At 39.5% G+C, this 17,603-nt stretch overlaps 1 protein-coding gene across 1 annotated transcript; it reads left to right on the forward strand.

Moving 5' to 3' along the window:
- Positions 1–1,112: 1,112 nt before the first annotated feature.
- LOC121650220 (perlucin-like) lies at positions 1,113–17,244 on the forward strand. The gene is made up of 6 exons (XM_042001608.1): positions 1,113–1,186; positions 1,277–1,378; positions 7,927–8,088; positions 8,429–8,571; positions 16,358–16,461; positions 16,960–17,244. Exons 1-6 carry the CDS (start codon positions 1,117–1,119, stop codon positions 17,111–17,113), a joined length of 735 nt encoding a protein of 244 aa, XP_041857542.1. The 5' UTR covers positions 1,113–1,116; the 3' UTR covers positions 17,114–17,244.
- The last annotated feature ends 359 nt before the right edge of the window (positions 17,245–17,603 follow it).

Below are 17,603 nucleotides of genomic sequence, written 5' to 3' on the forward strand. Positions count from 1 at the left end.
TGACAGGAAATGATTGATACAAACAAGAAAAAAAACAGTGAATGTTAGGTGCCCATGATTCACCTTTGCACACAAGAATAACAAAATGCAGGAGGGAGCTAGTGCTTCCTAACATAGTTTTCAACAGCTGATTTCTGGTTAAACTTGTCCACAACATTTCTCACAAAGCTGATGTGAAAAAGGACTTTGTTTAGACTTTGTTCTTTTTTTTTCTCCACTCTGACCACAGCTGTTACAGAAGAAAAAAAAAGTCAGTTTCAGTGGAAGATTTTTGTAGTGAACACCCTGTCTAATAAAAGGCTTCCTCATTGAAATATGTTTAAATGAAACTGCAATACTTTCACAGTTTCCATGTGTGACAACTCCTGATGCAGCTGAGTTTAACACAAACAATTAAACAAAGGTAAATGAAAATAACATTTTTGTCAATACTGTTGTATTTTTCTTTCTTTGGTCTCTACTCAGAACTTTCTTTAAATTGTTATTATTAAATTATTTAATTATTTTTAAAAAGTGAAAAAATGTTTTTTTTTAAGTCAATTTCTTGCAACAATAAAAGCTTACAGACTGTAATTCATGGAAATCATTAAGTCATTTAAGGTTATGCTTGTCAGTGTTGTTATTAAACTTTTCTTTCCACACTTTATGCAAGTTTTCTGTCTGCAGTAATATACAGAGCAACAGGTGCAGAGAGTCTGTGTTAACTTATTAAAGTAAGACATGCATTAAGCTAACATATGCTGAATGTTTTTCTTTGAAAAATGTGATGTGATTCACTTAAATGTAAAAACACTGTATTCTGGTTGCTAGAAAAAAATTATAAGGCACAAGTCCAATTAATGTCTGTCTAATTGAAGAAAAAAATGTCCATTAGGAAAGTTTCCTGTAAAAAGCATCTTTACTGTGGAAATATGTCAAGATATGTGTCTTATATCTTATACCTAATACTAAAACTCACAAGAATGTGTACTGCAGATTGTAACGTGTACGTCACCTCTGAATGTGTGACTTCCTTTGTAATAGATCTATAAATGTAAACCAATGCCCACAGCACTTTTACTTAATCTGTAACTGCAGACCTGACAGTCTGGTCAAAAACCAGCATTATTTCAAGCAATGGAGGAAGTATATGAGAATGTTGCCTGTAAAAAGCATGCCTGTCCAGCTCCTGCAACAGATCCCAGAGGTAAGAATGAGCTGATAAAGATGTAGTTTCTTGTCTGTCATTATTAATGTTGTAGAATTGATTAGATTCACATTTATTTTCTCTGCTTAGGCTCCAGCAGCTCTAAGAGGAGAGTTTATTTGGCTGTAATTCTCTGTCTGGGCGTCCTGAGTGTTTGCCTGCTGGCTGGACTCATCGTCCTTGGTGTCCATTGTGAGTATTTTTCTCAATAATTAACTGCAAAGTTTCCCCAGCCTGAATATAGACAGAATGAGGGTTCTGCTGTTGAATAGCACCTCCTTTTCTGAATCAAACATAAGAAATTATTTTTGATAGCTCACGGCTTGTTGATTTGAAGATGTGAACCATTTTAATAGACCAAGACCACAGCAGCAATATTTCCTTCTTCACAGCATGATGTAAATTTAATTTGGAAGAATGTAGAAACAAAGCAAAATACATTCAACATGGACAAATAACTGTGAAATTTTCATAAAACTGAATGGGGCACCTGAGCAGTACTTCTCATTAAAAGCATTACAGAGCTGGACAAGTTTAAAGGAGATCAGTGAGGAGGAAGGCATGGTGGCAAAAATATACTTATCACCAACACATGCCACACCACAAGATGAGTCATACATTTCAAACAGGTAACTGTGACTCACAAGGAGACTTCAACCCCGAAAAGGAAACTTTAAGACTGGCAACATATCAATTTACCGACCATAAAGAACATGATATTGAAAACAACGTAGAGACTGACAATATATTTTTTTATTGATTTATAGAAAGATTGTGAATACAAAAGAATTATTTAACAAAAAACAAAAAACAAAAGAAAAAAAAAAAAAAGGAAACTGAGGGAATGTTATCAATCATACATTTTAATTGTTGAAGCCCGACTTCTAATATTCCAAAAATAGAAAAGTGTTTAAGTCGGTTCAAAAACCGATTTACAGCCACAGCCATGTCTGAGACATGGCTACACCAGGAGCAAATATCTTCTGTTGACCTGGATGGATATGAGATGTTTTCTACACATAGATAACACAAAAAGGGAGGTGGGGTTGCTTTATATATTAATAAAATGTACAAAAGTAAAAAAATGAGAACTTCTCAATAGCAATTGATAACCTCATGGAATGTGTCACAGTTAAAATGGAGATAGAAAACTCTAAAGATCTAATGATAAGCTGTGTATACGGAGCTCCTGGGACTGATACTTTCAGAGAAGTGATAGTTGGTATGTATGATAAAATAACTGACAAGATAATGCTATTTCTCTGTGGGGATTTTAATATTGATCTAAAGACCATTGATGATTTCATTAACTCAGTGTATAGCATAAGTTTGTACCCAACAATCACAAGACCAACTCGCATAACTACAAATAGTGCCGCATTGATATTTTTTACAAATATAGTTAATCAGAAAATGAATTGTGGATTAATTATTCATGACTCTAGGGACCATCTGCCAGTATTTGCAATAATGCAAATCAATAAGAAAAAGCATGATCTACTAAGGTACAAAATAGTAGACAATAGACAAATACAAGAACAATCAATACAGGCACTTAAAAATGAACTAAAGAGCTTTAATTGGAATAAGGTCTCCGTGGATGATGTTGATGAAGCCTACCATGCTTTTATAACAGTAATAATAAATCTTTATGATAAACGTTGTCCTCTTGTGATGAAAATAGTAAACAAAAACACAGCTAAAAAAACCTTGGCTTACAAAAAGCATTTTTAAATGCTTGCAAAAAAAACAAAACAAAACAAAAAAACAAAGTTATATAAAGACTTTTAATGAAGAGGACCAGCAAAATAGAATTCAAATACATGTTATAGAAAAATAAACTAACCAAATTTATAAGAAATAGTAAAAAGGAATTACTATACAAAAATACTAGAAAACAACAAGAATAATATAAAGAAAGCATGGAAAGTATTAAATACAAATATTAAAAATGGAAATGATAGATCTAACCTTCCTACTTACTTTTTAAATACAAATTATGAGACCAAAGAAAATATGGCCTTGATTGCTGATGAATTCAACAAATATTTTGTAAATACTGGATCTGACCTGATGAGAGAAATAAAACAATCTAAAAATATAAATAGCATAAATAGAATAAATTTTAGAAATCATGGACATGATGCTTTTTAAAAGAAACTGATGAGAAACAGATATAGATATATTTAAAGGTTTCAAAAGCAAACATTCTGAAGACTGTAATAATATTGATGTGGCATTTGTAAAAAATATAATTGATTATGTAGTGAAACTTTGTACCTACATTTGCAATCAGTCTTTAAAAACAGGAAATTTCCCAAGTAAATGAAATGAAAACAGCAAAGGTTGGACCAATATTTAAAGCTGGTGAAAAACATAAACTTTCCAACTACATGCAAATTTCTTTACTTCCTCAGTTCTCTAAAATATTGGAAAAAAATATTTTATATCAGATTGGACAACTTTCTAACTAAACACAATATTTTACATGATCAACAATACGGCTTTAGAAAAAACAAACCTCCTCATTAGCCCTCAGAGTTTGTGGAAGAGTTAACTACTGCAACTGAAAAGAAACAGTATGCCATTGGGATTTGTTTTCTTTTTTGGATTAAAAAAAGCTTTTGATTCAGTAGATCATGTATTATTGATAAAGAAACTTCAAATATATGCAGTTAGAGGAGTGGCCTTCAGCTGGCTTAACAATATGTTGAAATGAATCAAGTTCAATCAAAATCAATGAGAATAAAGTTTAGAGTTCCTCAAGGTTCGGTTTTGGGAAAATTATTATTTATTTTGTTTATTAATAATGTATGTGAAGTGTCCAGTTTGTTAGAAACTGTTTTGTTTGCAGATGATCCTAATCTGTATTGTTGTGGCTACAATTTGAAAGCGCTTTTGGAGACTGTAGGAAATTAACTTAATAAACTGAAGAGTTGGTTTGATGTAAATAAATTAACATTAAATTTCAGTAAAACTAAATATATAATATTTGGGAATAGACCAATCAACACTAATAAGAAACTTGTAAAAAATTAAATAGAACTTGAAAGAGTGTCAGAATTAAAATTTCTTGGTATATTGATAGATGAAAAACCAAGTTGGAAGAAACATATAAATTATCTTAACTAAAAAAAAATGTAAAATAATTTCTGTTCTTTATAAAGTTAAATATTTGTTAAATCCGTCATCATTGTTCACCTTGTGTTGCTCCTTCATACTACCATACATGACCTATTGTGTTGAAGTGTGAGGGAACACATAAAAGTCAACAATAAATTCAGTCTTTCTTCTTAAAAAAAAAAAGCCATAAGAATAATTACAAATTTCACCTACAGAAGCAGCTAATTCTCTGTTCATCAAATTGAAAATATTGAAATTTGAATACCTGTTAAAATTCAAGATTCTTCAAATTATGCACAAAGTTAAAAATGAACAATTGCCTAAAAGTATCCAAAAGCTTTTCCAGTTAAGGGAGAGTAAATTCAGTCTGAGAGGAACATACATGTTCAAAAAACCAGCTCTGAGAACAAATGCTAAACTTCACTGTATTTCCACAAGAGGAGTTCAACTCTGAGGATATAAAAACATGTCAATCAATAGTAAAAGTCAAACAAAAGATAAAAGATGAGATAATTAAAGGATATGAAGCTAATAATGATATCTGTTAAAAGCTATGTATATTGTACATTATGATTTATTGTGTGTAGTAACATTGTGTGTTGTGTAAGTGATATTGTTGTAGGACAAATGTGTTTTATTATTCAGAGATGCTGTGAAAGTGTCAGTATTTAAGTTGTTATTGATAAAAGGTTTTGGACTAGAAAAGTGCTCAACTTCTTCCAAAACCTTTTTCGAACTTTGAAAGCTTGTTTTTTTTTTTTTTGTTTGTTTGTTTGTTTGTTTGTTTTGTTTTGGGGTTTTTTTTGTTGTTGTTTTTGTTACAAATTTTTACTTTGTTTTAAAATTTTAGTTCGCAATAAAAAATAAATAAATAAAAAATTGAGCATATCTACATTGCAATCGTCGGGGGAATCAAAAAGGCAGAAGGATGATCTGGAAAAGTTTGAAAGATGACAGCAAGCAAAAAGATAAGAGTACAATTTATGTTAAAGTTTTTAAAAATTATATTGTTCATTTAATTCTTGAACATATGTTTTTCATTTTTCATTTAGTTCATTTAGTGTTAGTAACGTTAACTCCTAAATGTGGTGAGGTATAAGAGCCGTCACTAACTACAGGACAAGTGCGAACAGCACAGAGATTAAGCACATGGATCTCCCAGACTCTCTTAACAGGTTTTATGCCAAATTTGATAGATCAAACACAGATACTCCAGCAAAACTTCCCTGCAACCCAGAAGGCTCCTCTGGTGACTTACTCACATGTCCTGAGGGCTCTGAAGCAGGTGAACCCCTGTAAAGCTGTGGGTCCAGATGGTGTGTCACCTAAAATGCTCAGGGCATGAGGGCTCTGAAGCTAGCAGATGTGTACACCAGACATTTTCAATTTGTCCCTTAAGCAAACTGTAGTCCCACACATTTTTAAATCCTCTATCATCATACCAGTTTTAAAAAATCAAACGTATCCACCCTGAATGACTACAGACCTGTAGCTCTTCTTTAGTGTGCATGCACATTAACTCTCTAGTTCCTGTCACTGTGGATCTCTTACAGCTTGCTTACTGCCCTAACAGATTTGTGGACGACACAGTAGCCATAGCCCTCCATCTCCCCCGCAGCAGGACCCCCTCAGGGCTCCCTCAGTGTGTGTGAGTGTGTGTGTTATGTGTGTAATGCAATGCTGTTAGATGTGGTAGTGTCTAACGTGTAAATAAAATCAGGGGGAGAGAGGTCACAAAAGGAGGGGATGGAAATAGGGCCACATTGGTGGCTCCTGTGCACCCACCTACAGCCCATGTGCCCGTCCCCCTGAGGCCCTAAATGTGTATTGATCTCTAGGGTGTGATTAAAATCTAGTGGGGCAGGCAGTCGCAGGGGTCCATCGGGGGATCCCAATGGGGACCCCTCAGCCAAACCCACCGCCTCCACCCGCCCCACAGTGGCCTATGTGTGGTGTGTATGATGTGGGGTGGCGGGGAAGGAGAGGGGCTCAGGGAGGGGCACAGCCGGGAGAGAGATCTCTCTCCCAGGCAGCCAACTCCACAGTTTGCCGCTGTAGGTGCCCCCACCTCCCCAAGACCACCCAAGGGCAGAAGGGCAAAGGCCCAGCCCGGCCAAGAGTCCAACGCATCAGCACTATGGACGCCCACCCATTCCCAGCAGCCCACGCCACAACACCAGGGGACCAGAAAGCCCCAGGTTGCACACACATATCCTGGTTGTGCCCAAGGCACAGCTCCCCCACACACCCCAAAGGAGCCCCAGCAGGAGGGGAGAGAGCGAGGAGGAAAGCAGACTCCACCCCCCACTGCCCACCAGGACCCCCGATGCCCCCCTCATTCTGTCACTCATTCCGACAGAAAGCCAAAGGTTGGTCCAATTCCTCACCATGGGACTCCAGTGCGTAATTAACATTGTCACAGAGAGGGCTGTTGTGCTTTGTGAAGACGTTTCCAGAATATCCACAATGTAGTTCTTAACAGATTAATTTTATATTTGTTGTTGCTCTGATGAGAGGTCATACAATTATACATAGAAGTGTATGTTTGTGATTGCTGTGTGTTGTCTAAAAGTGAAACTTATTTAAAGTAACCCCATACCGCCTCGTCTACCTGTTGCTCTTTACTGGAAGCCCACACTCATTTAAATGCTGGTAATCTGGATCTAGTAATCCTGAAAAATGGGATTCTGGATCTGAGTGATCGAATCCAATGTTGCTTTGAACAGCCGGGATAAAAGGAAGGATTACATGATTCTTCATCCTGAAAAATGGGATTCCCAAATCCGGATAGTTTTATCTGGATTAAATTTTTCAACAACTGACCCTGTGATATCAGTGAGAATGGTCCATAGATGCATTCAAATCAGTTCTGTGGTGTATGTTGTTTGTGCACATGCTTGAACCACGTGGGAGTTACATGATATAATAAAGTTCAGGGAAGACTTGAAACGTGGTAGAATCTAAACAGAACAGGACTGTGGTGGATATGCTTTTTGTTTGTAACTGAAAGTCAAAAGGTTCAAAATGAAAAAAAAAGAACTTTTTCTTCCCAACTAGTACACATTGCGCTTGTCAAAAGCGTTACAATCATATTAAATATGTTCATCATGTCAATACTGATTGGACCACTTTTCCCATGCAAACATGTCAGCTGTAAACTCTGATCAGATTTATTTTAATTAAACAGATTAAATATTTGTTCATTTAAACATAGCTAAAATGTCCTTACACATATTCTTAAGCTGGTATTGCAGAATTAGCTAAGTGAAAGCAGTAATGTTGGTTCGAGTGTTCCATGATACCAGCTTAATGAAAGCACATATGAGAAAACATATCGGCAGCAGATCAGCTTCAGCTCCTAGCTCTTTATTTTACAAATGACATGATACACAACACTTATGCATCAGCTCCAACTTGAAAATGAATATGTAATAATAACGAAAATATAAAAAAAACATCAAGTAAACATACATAGGCATACCATTCCAATTGAACATATTTCATTAGTGTCAAACAAAATTAGAAAACATTCTGACCTTTGATTAAAATACAGACACATTTTGATCAGAACTACGTTACTATTTTCATCAACAAGCATGTGTTTTGACTAATTTCAGATCATATCTCGGGTGAGATGGCTGCAGATCTCTTTGTCATCCAAGACCAACTGAGTGAGCGTCTTCAGGCCAGTAAGGACAATCTGTCCTCCCTGACAGAAGAGAGAAACCAGCTAAAAGCCAACCTCAGTCAACTAACTGAAGAAATGAACAAGCTTAAAGGTTTGTACACTCAAAGTGAGTCCTTTCATGTTGCTGAGAAATGGAAACGAGCCCCGTGTATGGAAACTGAAATTCATTGACGAAGATCTAGTTTCAAAGTCTGCCCCTTGCTGCATGTCATCCCCCTTTCTCTACCTACATTTCCTATTGTTCTTTTATTCAAAAGACCACAGAAACCAAAAACACAAAAAACTTTTCTCAACATAAAACTTCTGTGGCTGAGTGGAGGAGGGGATCTACCTTACTAATGCAACTGGCCTTTTAAACATGTTTCTTCTTAAACAGCAACAACAGTAAGTAATAGGTATTGCTAAAAAATGTATATATCTATATGTTTCAGAGAAAACATGTCCTGCAGGATGGAGGATGTCCACTTTTTCTTGTTACCTCCTTTCTACAAAATCTGGTTCCTGGGATCAAGGCAGAGAAGACTGCAGAGGCAGAGGAGCAGATCTGGTGGTGATAGACAACGATGAAGAACAGGTGAAATCTTTTTATCTCATGAATTATAATTACATGTTTCAATTATGAAACAATTATTACAAGCAATAGTTTGTATTAATATAATATACAAATGAGTGAATATTAAAAAATTCAAATGTGAGGTCAGAGTAATGAACAAAAAATCAACCTATTTAATGATGCTTCCATTATGCATAAAAAAAGCAATGTATGGAAACTCCGTGTCATTGGTGTGACTCAAACTACAGATGAGATGAACATCTCAACTGGCTGATGCCAATGGTCTGTTGTCATGGGAGCAGAAATGAAAATAATTAAGCTGTATGTACCTTTTAATATTCCTGTATTTTGTCGTCTCATCTTTCACAGTCACAAACTTCTCAGACCTGAAACCAGCTTGTTTTTGTTTTGTTTTTTTGCTTCCACGTTTCTCTTTGAACCTGGACACAAATTATGCAAAAAAGCGATAAAAAAGTGGGAAGAGAGTTGCACAGATCTCCATCAGCTCCTGTTCTCACCTTCTCCCCACTCTAAGCATACTCTTAGCTTGCATGCATCAAGCTGGAATAAGCGTGGACACCATGGAGTGGAAACCAACCTCATGGGGCTCCCTGACGCCAGCTAAAACGCTGGTCTGCTCCACTCCTTCCCACCACAACTCCAGGTCCCTCTGTGATCTCAGCAGGAGAGAGACTGCACTAGTCATGCACCCTCTTACTTTAGCATTCAGCTGGAGAATAAATTTGATATTCTAGATTGGCATGACTCCTCCTGCCCATGGGAGGCTCCTTCTCCACAAATCTCAGCTAACGGTGCCACCAAATCCAGGCATGCCTATCCCACTAGAACTCATTGTTCTATACCGCTGTTTTAATGCTGCAAATAAGAACAATCTAGCTTACTTAACACACAGTGTTCCGGTTTCCTTGTCACCTACTACCTTAAAGTTTGCGCTTCTTAATGTCAGATCTCTTATCAATAAGACTTTTATCATTAATGATTTTATCATTTCTGACAAGCTTAATTGTATTGTTTTTTTAGAGACATGACTTGATGTAACTGGTAGCAAGGAACTAATTGAAGCATCTCCTCCCAAATTTTCATCCCTGCATTGTTCCAGGGAGAACATGAGGGGTGGCAAGGTTGCTGCTATATTCTCTGATAATATATTATGTAAAAATGTCTTCTTTGGTAGCTACTCTACGTTGGTGTACTTAGCCTTTGTTATGGAATCTGTATCCCTGTCTAATACTAACAGTTTAGCTTCTACCAAGAAATTACTTTGTAAAAGAAATTGTTGAGCTATTATCTAAGATCTCTTTTAAACATGACTCTGTCCTTATCTCCAGTGATTTCAATATAATAATAATATATATTGACAACATTTCAGATAATTTTGCCCAGTGGTTTACTGACATGTTGTCAACGTTTGATCTCACACAGCGTGTAGCTGGCCCTACTCACAGTCACGGTCACTCTCTTGACTAGTCATCTCTAAAGGCCTTGATTTATCCATAAACTTCTTTCTAGATGCTGTGATATCAGATCATTTCTGTATTTTCTTTGATATGCCTCTGACCACCATACGCCAGCCTAGATTGCAATCAATAAAAAGATGCCCCATGTGTGCAGTCACATCCAACAAGTTTATTTTGAAATATACTCAGGTCATAGTCTGTCTTTAATTTCAAACGTGGTTCTGACCAGTCCTTGCTGTCTTTATGTGATAACTTATTCAATACTTTCAACCTGTCAGTGACATGAATTTTATATATTGATCCACTCAAAATAAAGACATCTCTGCTTAAGTTAAAAGCACCATGGAGGAATATATGCAGTGTGAAAGCACTAAAAAGAGCCTACTGAAGTCTGAACACAAATGGTACAAAACTATGCTGCAAGATGATTATATTAATTAAAGAGAACAAATCAGCAAATATTAAACCAAAATAAAAAGATCTAGACAGCAATATTTTTCTCCAATATTGCTGAAAATATACATAATTCCATGTTCCTGTTTAGTACAACTAATGAACTGGTCAATCTCCCAAGGCCAATACCTGCTGAGCCCTACTCCTCAGGAAAATGCAATGAATTTGCCTCTTACTTCGAAGTTAAAATTGCCAACATTAGAAACAATATTGTGCCTTTGTGTGCTGGTTAAACTCGCTGCTCTTCAACTCCACAGTACCATACTGTATCACTCTCTCCAGTTTTAGTCCTATACAAAACCATGAACTCCAAAAAGTGCTACATCAGCTAAGCTCTGCAAGTTGTGCTCTTGATGCTATGCCTCCCACGTTTTTTAAAAGTGTTTTTGATTGTCTGGTAATACAAAACTTTGAAAAGGCACATAACTTTTGGTATCCGTAGAAAATTCCTTATCAGCATGTTAGCTTGAGCATAAATTTTTACAGCGCTGTTGATAGATGTCTCTGTCATCCCTCCAGTCGTCAGATATGGCATAACTAATAATAATAATAATAATAATAATAATAATAATAATAAACTAATAATTGAATTTCCCTTTGGGATTAATAAAGTATTTTTCATTCATTTCATTCATTCAACTAAAGTACTTAATTTCCTCACACACATGCAGAGGACAGTCAGTCAAATAAAAGACAGGAAAAGTTGAATTAATATCCCCAGGTGCTTCTATCATTATTTGGCTTTCATTAGCATTATATTTTATATCATAATCTATGCCATACTGAAAACACACCTTCAAAATTTGTTCTAAACCAGCACCATATGGACTGAGCAGGATGGGGATGGTGAAAATACAACATTGTTCCATTTGACCTGGAATGTTTGATAGGCATACCAAAAGGCTAAAACTCTCACCAAAAATGTAGGAATACCTATCTATCCATCCATCCATCCATCTTCTGCTGCTTATCCGGAATCAGGTTGCGGAGGCAGATGCCTAAGCAGGGAAACCCAGACTTCCCTCTCCCCGGCCCAATTCACCAGCTCATCTGAAGGGGATCCCAAGGCTTTCCCAGGCCAGCCGAGAGATGTAGTCCATTCAGCTTGTCCTGGGTCTTCCTCGGGGCCTCTTTCCAGTGGGATGTGCCCGGAACACTTCACCAGGGAGGCGTCCAGGAGGCATCCTGACCAGATGCCCGAGCCACCTCATCTGGCTGATGTGGAGGAGCAGTGGCTCTATTCTGAGCCCCTCCCGGATCACCGAGCTTCTCACCCTATCTCTAAGGGAGAGCCCGGTCACCCCGCGGAGAAAACTCATTTCAGCCGCTTGTATTCGCGATCTTGTTCTTTCGGTCACTACCCACAGCTCGTGACCATAGGTGAGGGTAGGAACATAGATCGACCGGTAAATTGAGAACTTTGTCTTTTGGCTCAGCGCCTTCTTCACCACGACAGACCGATGCAGAGTCTGCATCACTGCAGACTCCGCACCGATCCGCCTGTCGATCTCCCGCTCCATCCTTCCCTCACTCGTGAACAAGACCCCGAGATACATGAACTCCTCCACTTGGGGCAGGACCCTATTGCAGACCCGGAGAGAGCACTCCACCCTTTTCTGGCTGAGGACCATGGTCTCAGACTTGGAGGTGCGGATTCTCATCCCAACCGCTTCACACTAGGCTGCGAATCGCTCCAGTGAGAGCTGAAGATCACGGCCCGATGAAGCCAACAGAACCACATCATCCGCAAAGAGCAGAGACTCAATACTGAGGCCACCGAACTGGATCCCCTCAACACCTCGGCTGCGCCTAGAAATTCTGTCCACAAAAGTTATGAACAGAATCAGTGACAAAGGGCAGCCTTGGCAGAGTCCAACCCGCACTGGAAACGATTCTGATTTACTGCCAGCAATGCGGACCAAGCTCTGACACCGGTCGTACAGGGACAGGTCGTACAAGTGGGTCCGGCGCTCCATACTCCCCAAATACCCCCCACAGGAGGAGTCCCCAGGGGACACGGTCAGTGCCTTCTCCAAGTTCACAAAGCACATGTAGATCGGTTGGGCAAACTCCCAAAGACCCTCAAGAGGGTGTAGAGCTGGTCCACTGTTCCACGACGGGACGAAAACCACACTGCTTCTCCTCAATCCGAGGTTTGACTATCTGACAGACCCTCCTCTCCAGCATCCCTGAATAGACCTTACCGGGGAGGCTGAGGAGTGTGATCCCCCTGTAGTTGGGGCACACCTTCTGGTCCCCCTTTTTGAAGAGGGGGACCACCACCACAGTCTGCCAGTCCAGGGGAACTGTCCCCAATGTCCACGCGATGCTGCAGATGCATGTCAGCCAAGACAGCCCTACAGCATCTAGAGCTCTAAGGAACTCTGGGCGGACCTCATCCACCCTCAGGGCCTTGCCACTGAGGAGTTTTTTAACCACCTCAGCAACCTCAGCCCCAGAGATGGGAGAACCAGCACCAGCTACTCCAGGCTCTGCTTCCTCATCGGAAGACGTGTTGGTGGGATTGAGAAGGTCTTCAAAGTATTCCCTCCACCTCCTCACAACGTCCCGAGTCGAGGTCAGCAGCCCCCCATCCCCACTGTACACAGTGTTGCTGGAGCACTGCTTTCCCCTCCTGAGCTGCCGGATGGTGGACAAGAATCTCCTTGAAGCCATCTGGAAGTCATTCTCCATGGCCTCTCCAAACTCCTCCCATGCCTGAGTTTTTGCCTTAGTGACCACCAAAGCTGTGCTCCGCTTAGCCCGCCGATACCCATCAGCTGCCTCTGGAGTCCCACAGGCCAAAAAAGCCCGATAGGACTCCTTCTTCAGCTTGATGGCATCCCTTACTGCCGGTGTCCAACAACGAGTTTGAGGGTTACCACCACGACAGACACCGACGATCTTACGGACTCAATGTCCCCCGCCTTACCCGGGACATGGTTGAAGCTCTGCTGGAGATGGAAGTTGAAACTCTTTCTGACAGGGGACTCTGCCAGACGTTCCCAGCAGACCCTCACAACACGTTTGGGTCTGCCAGGCCTGACCGGCATCCTCCCCCACCATCTGAGCCAACTCACCACCAGGTGGTGATCAGTTGACAGCTCCGCCCCTCTCTTCACCTGAGTTTCCAGAACATGCAGCTGCAAGTCCGACGACACGACTACAAAGTCCATCATCAAACTGCGGCCTAGAGTGTCCTGGTGCACATGTGGGCACTCTTTTGTCTGAACAAGGTGTTCGTTATGGACAGTCCATGACAAGCACAGAAGTCCGACAACAAAACACCACTCGAATTTAGATTGGGGGGGGCGCTCCTCCCAATCACGCCTCTCCAGGTCTCGCTGTCATTGCCCACGTGGGCATTGAAGTCCCCCAGCAGAACGAGGGAGTCCTCAGAAGGAATGCTCTCCAACACCTTCTCCAAGGACTCCAAAAAGGGTGGGTACTCTGAACTGCTATTTGGTGCCTAAGCTTAAACAACAGTCAGGACCCGTCCCCCCACCCGAAGGCAGAGGGAGGCTACCCTTCGTCCACCGGGGTAAACTCCAACGTATAGGCGCCAAGTCGGGGGGCAATGAGCATGCCCACACCTGCTCGGCGCCCCTCTCAAGGACAGTGGTTCCAGAGCCAGAGCCGTGCGTCGACGTGAGTCCAACTATATCCAGCCCGAACCGCTCAACCTCGCGCACCAGCTCAGGCTCCTTCCCCCCCGGCGAGGTAGCATTCCACGTCCCTAGAGCTAGCTTTTGCAGCCGAGGGTCAGACCGCCAGGATTCCCGCCTCTGGCAGCCGCCCAGCTCACACTGCACCCGACCCCTATGGCCCCTCCTGTAGGTGGAGAGCCCACAGGAGGGGAGGCCCATGTCACGCTTTCGGGCTGAGCCCGACTGGGCCCCATGGGCAAAGGCTCAGCAACCAAGCACTAGCCTCAGTGACCCACGTCTAGGCAAGGGAAACCTTGGTCCTTGCTTTCTCATCATCATAGGGATGATTTGAGCCGCACTTCGTCTGGTCCCTCCCCTAGACACCTGTTTGCCATGGGTGACCCTACCAGGGGCATGAGTCCCCGACAACATAGCCTCTATGATCGTCAGGATGCACAAACTCCTCCACCATGATAAGGTGGCTCAGGGAGGTAATTTCAAAAATAATGTTTCATGATTAATTCCATCAAATGTCTTTGATATGTCAATTAAGCATAGAAATACTGACGAATTATGGCTTGTGTACTAAAGTAAAATCTCTGTAAGTGCATATATACACAGGTCAGTATTGTGTTTTCTTTTAAAGCCAAACTGATTGTCAGTAGCAAGAATATACATTTCTACTGTTAAGATTATTCTCTCCAGTACGTTAGACAAGATACTGACTAATACAATAGTGCAATAAAATATATTGTCTATATCACTGAGTCTACCAGCCTTGTCCTTCACCACAGGCACTGAAAGGCACAGGCATGAGAGAGTGAGGCAGAATACCATGAACCAGAAATCCAGTAAAACACAAACAGCGGCCTGAGACTATGGCTGACATAGACTCAGGCTCAGACTCCAAAAAAAGCCCGACCTAGATCCAATTACAGGCCAATTTCAAACATTCCATTAATTGGGGAAAATTCTAGAAAAATTTGTGTATGAGCACTTACGTAGCCATCTGCTACAAAACTATTTGATGTGTATCAGTCTGGTTTTAGAGTGAACCACAGCACAGAAACAGCCCTTGTCCAAGTTGGTAATGACCTTAAAAATCAACCCTGACAGCCACAACAGCTCAGTCTTCATTCTTCTTGATCTCCGTTTTTGACACTGTGGACAACTGTATCCTGCTTCAGTGCCTTGAGCATTGTGTAGTTTTTTTTAAATCTAATGTTTTTTAATCTTACTTGAATTGCTTATGTAATGCTGTGCTGTGTTGTTGAAGCACATTGAGTTTGTGTTTGTTGTATGAAATGTGCTGGATAAATTAACTTGGCCTATGTTCAAGTCTATGTTCAAGGAATGGTAAAAAAAGGTGAATCACGGTGGGCCCCTGAGCAAGGCCCTTAACCCCAAACTACTCTCTGGGTGCTAGAATATGGCAGCCCACTTCTCCTAGTGTCATTAGGGATATGCCAAAAGCAGAGGGCTAATGCTGACTCATTTCCTTGAAATATGTGCTGCTAAATAAAGATTTCTTCTTATTCTTAAAATGGTAAAATTTTAAGCTCCTGTGCAATTGGACCATAAACAGAAATATTATCAAATTTATCAGTTTACACTACTTAATATATTCTACTTTAGAGATGAAATAAAAAAATAGTGAATTAATCAAATAAAATAGTAAAGGAAATATGGGAAAAAAATAAATTAATAATCTTAGACAAATCAAAAAGGTAATATAAAATATTTGCATCATTAATATGCATGAAAAAAAACTGACCAACACTCATATATAAACAAGATGAATAATTTAAAATGAGCTAAGCATTGTATATTTGTTACTACTTCATGTACTACCTGACCATAACCATATTAACCATAAATGAAGTAGTGGTAGCATAATGGGTAAAAGGTGGACTTAGGCCTGCAGAACCAAGGCTCGAGCCCCTGGTGCCAATAGAAATGAACCACAGTGGGCCCTTGAGCAAACAAGGTGTTGCTTGTGTTGTGTTTGTAAATAAGAAGGGCCAAAAGATAAGTATCTTTATACAGTTTTTGAAAATAATTAGAAATCAGTTTCAGTGCCTGAGTGATAGTAACGGCCTCATCATGGCCACACATATTTTTAGGCTGCAATACTAATTTTATCTGGTTGTAATACCATATGTATATGTAGTTTTTTTCCTTGTTGTTCACACTACATTACAAAACTTCTTTTTTGCTTTTTCCAAACAGAAATTTCTCTCTGCATTTGTCAAAGGAAACTGTTGGATTGGTTTAAGTGACAAAGAAACAGAAGGGACCTGGAAATGGGTGGATGGAACAACCCTGACTCTAAAGTACGTGTTCATTTTGTTCAGTGTTACTTTTCTGTTGTTGTTGTTGTTCTCATCTTTTATGTTATTTGTCTTTAGTCCATTCCTTAGAACATGTCAGCTTGGAAGGTGGGACATCAGAGTTTGTGTTAACATTCAGCAACACATTATTAGCTGCTGATGCAGTCAAACCAAACAGTAACGAGTCAAAGATGAGCAGCAGCAACCAGGGCAGTAGTGGAGATGCAACTGAGGTTAATGTACATATTCACTAGATTTACTACGTCATTTAAGGCATGGGGAAATATATCAGAGAATTAAACACTTAAGTATTTATTGAGGTTTTCGGGGTTTAATTACTAACTGGAGAGAGAATAAAAAGGTAGTTACCTGCCACACACAGAAGTTGTCTTGTCAAAACAGCTTTTTCTTTCTTGCTTATAAACTAAAATGTTTCTCTTTCCATTCTCATGTAAACTTGATAATTTTGTGTAATAATTTAGCTGTTTTCTGAACTTCCAGGAACTGGGACACAAATCAGCCGGATAATGGTGGTAGCAGTGGAAAGTGGGGTGAGGAGGACTGTGTGCAACTTACAGATTCTAACAGGACCATTTGGAATGATTTTAATTGTGAAAAACCTATGCAGTGGATCTGTGAAAAAGGACCAATATAATCTGCTTAACGGGAATACTTGTAAATCTTTACAGTTATAGCTATAGTTTGTTTTGTTTCTCTGGAAGCAATTCTGTGCCTTATTTCAATTTAAAATAGATTAACAGAAATGCTTTTCCATTTTCAGAATATAGCTGCATTTTTTGACTAAATAAAATGAATAATAAATAATACAAACTGCATTTTCATTTTCTTCTCCAAAACTGCTCATTTTGTAACTTAATTCAAATGATGAAGAAAAGGACATTTAAGATTTAATTTTCCAAAGATGCCCCAGCAAATAGGTATGAAAATTCCATTTGAAATTTATGAGTCAAAACTGCAGCTATATTCTGAAAATGAAAAAGCATTTCTGTTAATTCATTTTAAATTAAAATAAGGTACAGAATCGCTTCCATATGTTTCTAGAGAAACTGTTACTAAACGATGCAACCTTAAAACACATTTATAAACATTTAGTAAGTGTTGCTTCAGAGCACGAAATATTCCTT

The sequence above is a fragment of the Melanotaenia boesemani genome, chromosome 12, assembly GCF_017639745.1.
Source record: "Melanotaenia boesemani isolate fMelBoe1 chromosome 12, fMelBoe1.pri, whole genome shotgun sequence".
NCBI lineage: Eukaryota > Metazoa > Chordata > Actinopteri > Atheriniformes > Melanotaeniidae > Melanotaenia > Melanotaenia boesemani.

Coding starts and splice junctions, on each gene's coding strand:
- LOC121650220 (XM_042001608.1), top strand. CDS start 1,117: ATGGAGGAAGTATATGAGAATGTTGCCTGTAAAAAGCATGCCTGTCCA. Junction 1,187..1,276: donor TCCTGCAACAGATCCCAGAG/GTAAGAATGAGC, acceptor TTCTCTGCTTAG/GCTCCAGCAGCTCTAAGAGG. Junction 16,462..16,959: donor GGAACAACCCTGACTCTAAA/GTACGTGTTCAT, acceptor CTGAACTTCCAG/GAACTGGGACACAAATCAGC.